At 35.7% G+C, this 12,321-nt stretch overlaps 1 protein-coding gene and 1 long non-coding RNA gene across 2 annotated transcripts; one reads left to right on the forward strand and one right to left on the reverse strand.

The window, feature by feature from the left end:
• Nucleotides 1–3,963: 3,963 nt before the first annotated feature.
• Nucleotides 3,964–4,720, reverse strand: LOC146911633 (BTB/POZ domain-containing protein POB1-like). Its single transcript, XM_085726217.1, has 2 exons — nt 4,535–4,720; nt 3,964–4,447 (listed from the first exon to the last, which is right to left on the reverse strand). The coding sequence occupies exons 1-2, from the start codon at nt 4,693–4,695 to the stop codon at nt 4,234–4,236; spliced, it is 375 nt and encodes a 124-aa protein (XP_085582343.1). The 5' UTR covers nt 4,696–4,720; the 3' UTR covers nt 3,964–4,233.
• A 5,592-nt stretch (nt 4,721–10,312) lies between these two features.
• Nucleotides 10,313–12,307, forward strand: LOC146911634 (uncharacterized). The gene is made up of 2 exons (XR_015018882.1): nt 10,313–10,408; nt 12,029–12,307. It is a non-coding gene; the product is annotated as an uncharacterized LOC146911634 (long non-coding RNA).
• The last annotated feature ends 14 nt before the right edge of the window (nt 12,308–12,321 follow it).

The raw sequence follows: 12,321 nt of genomic DNA on the forward strand, positions 1-12,321 counted from the left end.
TTCTTGATCTGCTTCGTTGATGCTTCGATTTTTGACTCGGAACCCTAGGATTTCAGATTTTGCTGTGATTCTTGTGTTGGTTTCTTCGATCTTCTTCTCCTCTAATTCGGTTTCGAATTCAATCCGTTTTCTTCTTTTCTCTCAAACTCTTTCTTGTGATCGCCTTTTGGTTCGAATTGCAGGAAGGAGAGAGATTCGATGATGATGATTCCCTATGGAATCTGAGAATCTCTGGAATTCGAGTTAATCTTTGTGAATTTGTTACTGGATTTGATCAAATTATGATGAAACTGACACGAATTTGAAGGATTGATGTTGATTTGAGTTCAAGAAATTCGGTTAGGGTTTGAAGGTGGATGAATGTTCATGGTGTTCATGTGATTTTCTGAGTTTTTTTGGGATTTTGATCGAAAAATCTTGGGAGAGAGAAAGTGGAATGAGTTTGTTGAGTTGGCAGAAAATGAATGGTGATTTTGACCATTGACTGTGACTGGATTATTTATAGATGCTGTGTATGACTGCTGGACCAATATAAACGTGACATGTGGCACACTTTTGTAACAAACTTTTGTGGACAAATAAGACTCTGACACGTGGCATAACTAACTCTTGGACCAATGAGGAACTGACACATGTACTGGACTAATGACTTGGACAAAAATGGACTAAAATGCAAATTTTAGAAATTTAGGACTCAAAAATAAAATAAAATGAATTCAAATTGGTAACCGGAAAATAACGTAAAGTGAAACGATTTAAAAATTGACAAAACGGACTAAAACGAACCGATGGCCTAAATGAGGTACTTTAAAGTAACCTCTCTCTGCCGAAATTTCGTGTGAAATGACCAAAATGCCCCTAGGGCTAAAACGACTAAAAATGACTCAGACGCAATTTAAAAAATGGATTTTTAACAGAGAATTGAAACAACAGTTTATCTAAACCAATTTGAAAGACTCAGAGGCAATTTTTAAGAGTTTAAACAGAGCTTTGACACTTGAAAAGACTAAAATGCCCCTAGGGGCAAAACTGACTCAAAATGACTTCAAAGGCAATTTTTAAGATGGGTTTTGACATAGGATGGAAGCAAGGACTTATTCAGACTATTTGAAGGGACTCAAACAAAATTTTGGAAGACTGAGAAAAATTTGACATAGGAAAAGACTAAAATGCCCTTGCATGTGAATTTTGCAAATAACATTGAAATAAAATGCAGAGAAGGATGTAAGTGATTAGAGACAGTTCAAATAGCTTGTAATGCAAGAAAAGAAGAATTGAACAAGTATTTTTAGGTCCAAAATTAGGGTATAACATGGTTGATCTGATTATAGTTTTACATTTTAATTCATTATCCATCAGTATTAGAACTAGCTTCAATTGGATCATCTATTACATCAATTTGAAGATTCTATGTGAGAAATTAGTATCGTTGAATGAAAAGCTGCAGTAGGCATCATCAGAAACTCCGGAGAAGGTAGATACCTCGCCATTAGAAAATGGATCTTCTACCTTGTCTGGATTTGACCCATCATAGACACTCTTCGGATTAGGCGTGTCCTAAATGTCTGACACGTGTCCAACATCGACATGATACCGACACATAATTATACTAAATTATGTGATTTTCTCAAATTATTAGCGGTGCCGGCGTGTCATGTCCGGTTGCGACAAACTAATATTGCAATAGCTCCTCTAGATTGTAGGGATGAGGGAGGGAGAATGAAGTTGTTGCCTAAATAATCTACAAATTGAACAACCCACTTGGGTTGACCTGGTGGTATTGGCTTGGGATTTGGGAGTGCGCTCTTCCTCGAGATCTCAGGTTCGATTCGAGCTAATTTAGCTTTTTTTTACAAAAAAAAAAAATCTACAAATTGAACCAATTAAAGTCACTGTCTTTTTCATATAAAGCTTAAAAAAAGCCCTCAAGAAATTTCACCATTTAGGCACCTTGTAAAACTAATGAGTCTTTTCTTCCGATGAACAATGAATTTTGCATCATGGTTTCTAAAAGCTACAAAGCAATTCACCGCGGAAACAAAACAATTCAAAAAACTAAATAAAGCAAAGGGTTAATAGGCTTTTACCCCCTGCCATATGGGGGACTTTTGGTATACCCCTGTAAAAAAAAATCTTGGAGATTTCCCTTTGTAAAATGAAGATTCTTTGGTTTACCCCCCTCAATGCATATGTGGCGTGTTGAGTCAGCTTTTTTTGATTGCATGGCACGCTGACTGTATAATTCTTTTAATTTTTTTTATAACAACTCATTTATATGTCCTTTTTTTATTTTTTATTTACAATTAAAAAAAAACTTTAAAAAAAAAATTCATCTTCTCCCTTCTTTTCCTCCTTTCCCTTCTCTACATCCTTTTCTTCTTCTTTTCCACTCCTTCAACAACAACAAAAACAAGAAGAAGAACAACAAAATCAAATCAATCATATCTTCTTCAACCCAATTTCAAACCAAGAAAACAAAATCAGATGGAAAAGATTTATTCAAAAACCCCAATTTTTCAAATCCCTAAAATCCTCAAATCCCTAAAATCCCCAATTTTTTCTTGCCCAGATTGAGTTTCTTGTGAGATTGATGAATTTTTTCTTATGCCGCTGTTGAGTTTCTTGTTCAGATTGATGGATTTTTTTCAAATTTTGTTTTTGTAAAATTAGAAAGGGTTAGGGATTTGGAAAGGGAAGAAGAAGAGGAGGTAATGTTGTTGCTGATTTATGAAGGAGGAAGAGAGGGAATGAGTTGTTGTTGTTGTAGTTTCTGAAGAGAGGGAATGAGAGGGAATGAAGGAGGAAGAGAGGGAATGAGTTTTGGAAAAGGAAGAAGAAGAGGAGGTAATGTTGTGTAGTTTCTGAAAAAGATGATGAGATTGATGTGTTGTTGTGGATTGTTGTGTGTTGTTGATGTTGTGTTGATGACGGAGGAGAGAAGAAGAAGAGAAGAAGATGCGCTTGAGAAAGAAGAGGAGAAAAAAAATTAATGACATATTATTCTTTTTAAGTTTTTTTAATAATCTTGCTTTTTTTTTTAAGTTATTTTTTGATTGTTTTTCAAAAAAAAATTAATTGTAAATAAAAAAAAGATATATAAGTGAGATGTAATAAAAAAATTTAAAAATTAAGAATCTGGAAATATTTTTTTAAATTCCAATTAATATATGAAAATAAAATATGGAAAATTATATAATTTGAAAATTCTATTTTATTTTAATTGTCAAAATCTTAATTTCATATTTTTTTTCAGAGAAATTAAATATAGAAAAAAGTTCAAAAATTTTATTCCATAATTTTTATAAAATATTTTTTGAAATTAACAAATTTGAAAAAAATTCATATATTTTTATGAAAAAAAATTCTGGAACTTAATTTTCAAAACAAAAATGTTAGATAATATTATTTTTTAAGAATTCTTTTATAATTTCCAAAAAAAATCCAGAATTTTTTTTTATTTTTTAAAGCATTAGGGGTAGTTTAGGCTTTTTTTAAGTTATTTTTTAATTGTTTTTCAAAAAAAAAATAATTGTAAATAAAAAAAAAGATATATAAGTGAGATGTAATTAAAAAAAAATTAAAAATTAAAAGAATTATACAGTCAGCGTGCCATGCAATCAAAAAAAGCTAACTCAGCACGCCACATATGCGCTGAGGGGGGGTAAACCAAAGAATATTCATTTTACAGAGGGGAATCTCCAAGTTTATTTTTTACAGGGGGTATACCAAAAGTCCCCCATATGGCAGGGGGTAAAAGCCTATTAACCCTAAAACAAACTATGCAAGAATCACATAATTGTAAATGGAAGAGGCTTTAGATGAATTTTATTTTTAGGGGTTTTTGATGGAATGTTGAATATTTGATTGTTTTGTTAAAATATATTCTTATTTTACTTAATAATTCTTCGAACACTAAAAAAAGCTATACATACATATACTACATTTAAGGAGTTAGAGGTCATTCTAAAAATCTGAATAAATAAATGGGTAAATTTTAATTTAACAACTATTACCAACATTTATAATTAAAAAAAATAAAAAAATTGGTAAATAGAGATAACTTTCATTAACCAACACAATTATTACAAACTACATGCAATCAAGAATCAACTAAACAAAGAAACAAGAGCTAAGCTCAAACAAAAAAAAAAATCACATTTCAAAAACAGATGATTGATGGTTTCCTCCTTCCACAACCACCAGCACACAAAATTCACCATTGCCTAAACGACGTCACTGGCCATCCTCAAACAGATCACCATTGCGGATGAAACGAGCGAGCCTCGTTTCGAGGAGTTCCCTCCACTCTTCCAGGTTTGGGTACTGGGTTCGAGCCCAGTTCAGCACAAAGTCATGGACCCAATCCTCTGATGCCACCTGCAGCTCATCGCTGGACAATATTGCCTCGACTCCAGCTAAAGGCATGTCCATAAGTTCATCCTGATGCCTGGTCATCAATGAAACTTATTAGCATTCAAAAGCAATTATAACAAAGATCGGATCATTAACTTGAATTAAGGGGAAAAGAGCTTACTTCGTTACATCTTTGTAACGGCCAACAAGATACTTCTTTGCGGCATCAATCAGTGGCTGAACTACATCAGCCATTTGGACACTTGAAGGTAGCTCTAGGTAGAGCAATGCACACTCCGGTGTCATGGGCATATTCTGCAATACCCTGCTGCAGTATTGCATACAAGATGCAACTTCAAATTTGTCAGCAACCAGCAACACGTCCAGTGTAACGCCCCATTTTTGTTCTAATATTTTAGTAGATGTGTGAGTATTTTTATATAATTTTATTGTTATATCTATATGTGATTTTATGTGAAATATATGATTTATGTGGTTGTATATTATTTAAATGAATATGACTTTATTATTTGTGGAAATATTAGGAGAAATAAAAATAGGAGTAAAATATTAATATCTTGGTTAATGGGAGTTAATTAGTAATTATGTTAGTTTAAGGGAGTTAAGAAAAAATAAAGGAGAGGTTATGTTTATTGGGAAATAGAATAGAGAGAAGGCAGAAACATTTTTTAACGTACAAACATTAGAAAAACTGGTTTTTGGAGAGAAAGAGGAGAAGAACCAAGAGGAAGCTAGGAGAAGAGCTAGGAAGAGAGAATCCAACCGTTTTTGCTGTAGAATTTGCTGAGATAAGGTAAGGGTGGGATTCCTTTCACTAATAATATGTATAATTCTGATTTTTGATGATTGTGGTGTTTTGGTATTAGGGTTAGAAAGTTTTAGGTTAATTGCTATAATATGATGAATTGTGTTGTTGATGCATGTTTCTATGTTATTTGATTGCTATATTGCCTAATTGAACCTGAAAACTTCTGTTGAAACGTATTTTCGGTAATCAAGGATTGAAAATTGGGAATTTCGATTGAAACGTCGGTGTCTGAATGTTCTACAGACAAGTGATTATGTGAGGTTTGGAAAAATCGATTTTTTTGAGTGGTGGAAAATTGAATGTTTCTGTAGATTATGATAGAGGGAAATGTCAGGAGCGTGTAGGCGAAAACGGCACTGAAATCCGCTTAACGGTTTGAATTTTATGCGCAAAATGGTGAAAACGGAAAAAACGAAGAAAAAGCTGTGCTGTCAATCTAGCACGGCCGTGCCAACGTTCTGTTTTCTTCGTGCTGACAGAACTTCGGTTTCTGCGTTTTTTGTGCTTTTTCACCCATTTCTGTTTTAAATTGGCTTTTGATATAAACATGAAAGTTGTAGATAATTGAGTTAGCTTTCTAAAGGCTTTGGAGTGACTAGAAAATTATTTGTAGATTTTTAGTTATGATAAAAATAGTCCAGGTGGGTCTTCAGAAAAATTTAAGAAAACTTAGCATAACTATTCCCAAGTTAGTCCAAAACTTATGGTTGGTTTCCCAACTTCAAACTTAAGTGTTAGGGACTTAGTCGAGATGTTTTATGAGTATTTGGATTATGTGATATTGATCAAAACTTAATTGCTTTTGAAGGATGTTTGAACCTTGAGATGAATGTAATTGATTTTATGTATATGCTATGTTGTTGTCCTCCGTTGTTGACGTTGTTGTATCATCTAATGTCTAAGTTGGGGAGTGTGTCATAATTGTTGTAGGCACATATGTTGTTGTTCTCCGTTGTTGACGTTGTTGTATCATCTAATGTCGAAGTTGGGGAGTGTGTCATAATTGTTGTAGGCACATATGTCGTTGTTGTAGTCGTTGTTGGAGTTGTATGTTGATATACACAAGTTGAGTCCATTTGCATACTCACATCTGTTGGGGGCTCATGCCCTGGAATGTTTATCATTCACCTGTTGGGGGCTTATGCCTTGGAATGTTTATCATTCACCTGTTGGGGGCTTATGCCCTGGGATGCTTTAACCATCCAATTTGTTGGGGGCTTATGCCCTGGAATGCTTAGCATTCAACGCGCGTAGATTGGTACCACCTGCATGATGCATTAGTTGTTGTTGTCGTAGCATTGTCGAGTTGTTGTTGTCGTTGTAGCATTGTCGAGTTGTTGTCGTTGTCGCATTGTCGAGTTGTCGGTGTCGTTGTGGATAACGTTGTTGTTGTTGTTGTTGTTGCTGTACCTTGTTGCTGAAAATAATTATGTCGTTGCTTATGTGTTTATTTATATACATTATTAATGATGTCTATTGTGATATGCTTGTTGTTTTCATTAATTTGATGAATTATATATTATTATTATTGGATAAGTTTCTCACCCCTTCTGCGTATATGTTGCCTCGACCGTGGGTAATGTGCAGGTACTGATGACTTGTAAGTTTGGTCGGCTCAGTGTCTAGGGCTCTGATACATACTAGGATGGGGAAATCGTTGCGAATATCTTCTCATTTCTTTTATGTATCACATATTTTGGAAAAGACTTGCTATTAGAGTTTATCGTTGTTGAAAATAAAGTTGAATTATGTTGGGGCCTTTGTGCCAAGATTTTCATTGATGTTGAATTTTGGTTGAAATTATATTTTTAAAGAATTATTCCGCTGCAGTTTATTAAGATATTCTAAATGTTGGATTTAAATAAATAGATATTTCTATTTATGAAATTTTGATTAGCAGTGTGACACTCCGTTGTATAGTTTACTCTGATTATAATAATTAATATTACGTTGTTGGGAGAACGGGGTGTTACAATTGGTATCAGAGCCTGGTTGGTCCGTCCGACCAATTAGTAGAGTCGTGTCGAGCCTAGTAGTGTTGTGTGACAATTTCGTATTGTCCTGGTTGTCCTGATTGTTGTTGTTGTGCAATCCCTAGTATGAACTGGTTGGAGTACAACCATGTTCATATTAATTGTTTTAGTAAGTCGGTGTGTTTTTCTTCTGCCGAAGAAGAGAGTGGAGCTGAATTGTTATCTACCAAGCAGCTGAAGCAGTTAGAACATGATGGAGACTTGATGTTTTCTTTGATGGCGTATTTGTCTGTAGAGAATCAGTCGATAATTGATAGATTGCCCGTTGTGAGTGAATTTCCTGAAGTTTTTCTTGATGAGATTCCAGATGTGCCACCAGAGAGGGAGGTTAAATTTTCAATTGATCTTCTGCTGGGTACGAAGCCTGTGTCGATGGCTCCTTACCGTATGTCAGCTTCAGAGTTGGTAGAGTTGAAGAAACAGTTAGAAGAGCATGCAAAACATTTGAAGATTGTGCTACAGGTGTTGAAAGAAAAGAAGCTGTATGCTAAGTTATTCAAAGTGCGAGTTCTGGTTAAGGGAAGTAAGTTTCCTTGGCCATATTATTTCTGGTAGTGGTATTGCAGTTGACCCATCGAAGGTTGAAGCGGTATCACAGTGGGAGACTCCTAAGTCAGTTACGGAGATTAGAAGTTTTCTTGGTTTGGCCGGTTATTACAGAAGAGTTATCGAAGGATTTTCGAAGTTGGCACTTCCATTGACTCAGTTGACCTGTAAAGGTAAAGCTTTTGTGTGGGATGCTCAGTGTGAGAATAACTTCAATGAGTTGAAGCGAAGATTGACGACGGCTCCAATTTTGATTTTACCAGAGCCAGATAAACCTTTTGTTGTATATTGTGATGCGTCCAAGTTGGGCTTAGGTGGTGTGCTTATGCAAGATGGTAAGGTAGTAGCTTATGCTTCTAGACAGTTGAGAATTCATGAGAAGAATTACCCTACGCATGATTTAGAGTTGGCTGCTGTGGTTTTTGTGTTGAAAATTTGGAGACACTATTTGTACGGTTCCAGATTTGAAGTGTTTAGTGATCATAAAAGTTTGAAATATTTATTTGATCAGAAGGAGTTGAATATGAGGCAGAGAAGGTGGCTAGAGTTGTTGAAGGATTATGATTTTGGTTTGAATTATCATCCGGGTAAAGCCAATGTGGTTGCAGATGCCTTGAGTAGGAAAACATTGCACATGTCGGCTATGATGGTGAAAGAATTTGAATTGCTAGAGCAGTTTAGAGACTTGAGTCTTGTTTGTGAATTGGCACCTCAGAGTGTGCAGTTGGGTATGTTGAAGATTAATAATGATTTCTTGAAGAGTATCAAGGAAGCACAGGAAGCTGATGTGAAATTTGTAGACTTGATGGCTGCTAGTAATCAGAATGCAGATGGTGATTTTCAGGTTGATGATCAAGGAGTGTTGAGATTCGGAGGCAGGATTTGTATCCCTGATAATGATGAATTGAAAAAGTTGATTTTAGAAGAAAGTCACAGAAGTAGCTTGAGTATCTATCCGGGAGCTGCAAAGATGTATCATGACTTGAAGAAACTGTTTTGGTGGTCTGGGTTGAAGCGAGATGTCGCACAATTTGTATATGCTTGTTTGACTTGTCAGAAATCGAAAGTTGAACATCAGAAGCCTGCTGGTTTGTTGACACCATTAGATGTGCCGGAATGGAAATGGGATAGCATCTCCATGGATTTTGTGACGAGTTTGCCAAACACTCAAAGAGGGCATGGTGCCATTTGGGTCGTTGTCAATAGATTGACGAAGTCGGCACATTTTATTCCTATTAATATCACTTATTCAGTAGCTCAGTTGGTGGAGATTTATATTCATAATATTCTGAAGTTGCATGGTGTCCCGTCGAATATTGTGTCGGATAGAGATCCGAGGTTCACTTCGAGATTTTGGAAAAGCTTGCAAGAAGTTTTGGGCTTTCAGTTGAAGTTGAGTTCGGCTTATCATCCGCAAACAGATGGTCAGTCGGAAAGAACGATTCAATCATTAGAAGATTTGTTGAGGGTGTGTGTACTTGAGCAAGGTGGAGCTTGGGATAGTCACCTACCGTTGATAGAGTTCACGTACAACAATAGTTACCATTCGAGTATTGGTATGGCACCTTTCGAAGCTTTATATGGTAGAAGGTGTAGGACCCCTTTATGTTGGTTTGAGTCGGGTGAAAGTGTTGTGTTGGGGCCTGAAATAGTTCAGAAGACTACGGAGAAGGTCAAGATGATAAGAGAGCATATGAAAGAGTCGCAGAGTCGACAGAAGAGTTATCATGACAAGCGTAGGAAAGACCTTGAGTTTCAAGAGGGTGATCATGTGTTTTTGAGAGTCACTCCTATGACCAGTGTGGGTCGTGCTTTGAAGTCCAAGAAGTTGACTCCAAAGTTTATTGGTCCTTATCAGATATCTGAGAGAATTGGTACGGTGGCTTATAGAGTTGGTTTGCCACCACATCTTTCGAACTTGCATGATGTGTTTCATGTGTCGCAACTTCAGAAGTATGTAGTGGATCATTCACATGTTATTCCTAGAGATGATGTGCAAGTTAGAGACAACCTTACGGTGGAGACTTTACCTTTGAGGATTGATGATCGCAAGGTGAAGACGTTGAGAGACAAAGAGATAACTCTAGTGAGAGTTGTTTGGGGAGGAGCAACTGGTAAAAGTCTTACTTGGGAGTTGGAGAGTAAGATGCAAGAATCATATCCTGAGTTGTTTGCTTGAGGTAATATTTCGAGGACGAAATTCTCTAAGTTGGGGAGAGTTGTAACGCCCCATTTTTGTTCTAATATTTTAGTAGATGTGTGAGTATTTTTATATAATTTTATTGTTATATCTATATGTGATTTTATGTGAAATATATGATTTATGTGGTTGTATATTATTTAAATGAATATGACTTTATTATTTGTGGAAATATTAGGAGAAATAAAAATAGGAGTAAAATATTAATATCTTGGTTAATGGGAGTTAATTAGTAATTATGTTAGTTTAAGGGAGTTAAGAAAAAATAAAGGAGAGGTTATGTTTATTGGGAAATAGAATAGAGAGAAGGCAGAAACATTTTTTCACGTACAAACATTAGAAAAACTGGTTTTTGGAGAGAAAGAGGAGAAGAACCAAGAGGAAGCTAGGAGAAGAGCTAGGAAGAGAGAATCCAACCGTTTTTGCTGTAGAATTTGCTGAGATAAGGTAAGGGTGGGATTCCTTTCACTAATAATATGTATAATTCTGATTTTTGATGATTGTGGTGTTTTGGTATTAGGGTTAGAAAGTTTTAGGTTAATTGCTATAATATGATGAATTGTGTTGTTGATGCATGTTTCTATGTTATTTGATTGCTATATTGCCTAATTGAACCTGAAAACTTCTGTTGAAACGTATTTTCGGTAATCAAGGATTGAAAATTGGGAATTTCGATTGAAACGTCGGTGTCTGAATGTTCTACAGACAAGTGATTATGTGAGGTTTGGAAAAATCGATTTTTTTGAGTGGTGGAAAATTGAATGTTTCTGTAGATTATGATAGAGGGAAATGTCAGGAGCGTGTAGGCGAAAACGGCACTGAAATCCGCTTAACGGTTTGAATTTTATGCGCAAAATGGTGAAAACGGAAAAAACGAAGAAAAAGCTGTGCTGTCAATCTAGCACGGCCGTGCCGTGCATGGCACGGGCCGTGCCAACGTTCTGTTTTCTTCGTGCTGACAGAACTTCGGTTTCTGCGTTTTTTGTGCTTTTTCACCCATTTCTGTTTTAAATTGGCTTTTGATGTAAACATGAAAGTTGTAGATAATTGAGTTAGCTTTCTAAAGGCTTTGGAGTGACTAGAAAATTATTTGTAGATTTTTAGTTATGATAAAAATAGTCCAGGTGGGTCTTCAGAAAAATTTAAGAAAACTTAGCATAACTATTCCCAAGTTAGTCCAAAACTTATGGTTGGTTTCCCAACTTCAAACTTAAGTGTTAGGGACTTAGTCGAGATGTTTTATGAGTATTTGGATTATGTGATATTGATCAAAACTTAATTGCTTTTGAAGGATGTTTGAACCTTGAGATGAATGTAATTGATTTTATATATATGCTATGTTGTTGTCCTCCGTAGTTGACGTTGTTGTATCATCTAATGTCTAAGTTGGGGAGTGTGTCATAATTGTTGTAGGCACATATGTTGTTGTTCTCCGTTGTTGACGTTGTTGTATCATCTAATGTCGAAGTTGGGGAGTGTGTCATAATTGTTGTAGGCACATATGTCGTTGTTGTAGTCGTTGTTGGAGTTGTATGTTGATATACACAAGTTGAGTCCATTTGCATACTCACATCTGTTGGGGGCTCATGCCCTGGAATGTTTATCATTCACCCGTTGGGGGCTTATGCCCTGGAATGTTTATCATTCACCTGTTGGGGGCTTATGCCCTGGGATGCTTTAACCATCCAATTTGTTGGGGGCTTATGCCCTGGAATGCTTAGCATTCAACGCGCGTAGATTGGTACCACCTGCATGATGCATTAGTTGTTGTTGTCGTAGCATTGTCGAGTTGTTGTTGTCGTTGTAGCATTGTCGAGTTGTTGTCGTTGTCGCATTGTCGAGTTGTCGGTGTCGTTGTGGATAACGTTGTTGTTGTTGTTGTTGCTGTACCTTGTTGCTGAAAATAATTATGTCGTTGCTTATGTGTTTATTTATATACATTATTAATGATGTCTATTGTGATATGCTTGTTGTTTTCATTAATTTGATGAATTATATATTATTATTATTGGATAAGTTTCTCACCCCTTCTGCGTATATGTTGCCTCGACCGTGGGTAATGTGCAGGTACTGATGACTTGTAGGTTTGGTCGGCTCAGTGTCTAGGGCTCTGATACATACTAGGATGGGGAAATCGTTGCGAATGTCTTCTCATTTCTTTTATGTATCACATATTTTGGAAAAGACTTGCTATTAGAGTTTATCGTTGTTGAAAATAAAGTTGAATTATGTTGGGGCCTTTGTGCCAAGATTTTCATTGATGTTGAATTTTGGTTGAAATTATATTTTTAAAGAATTATTCCGCTGCAGTTTATTAAGATATTCTAAATGTTGGATTTAAATAAATAGATATTTCTATT

Source organism: Medicago sativa, chromosome 7 (assembly GCF_051527215.1).
Source record: "Medicago sativa cultivar Bolivia chromosome 7, Bolivia_mono, whole genome shotgun sequence".
Taxonomy (NCBI): Eukaryota; Viridiplantae; Streptophyta; class Magnoliopsida; order Fabales; family Fabaceae; genus Medicago; species Medicago sativa.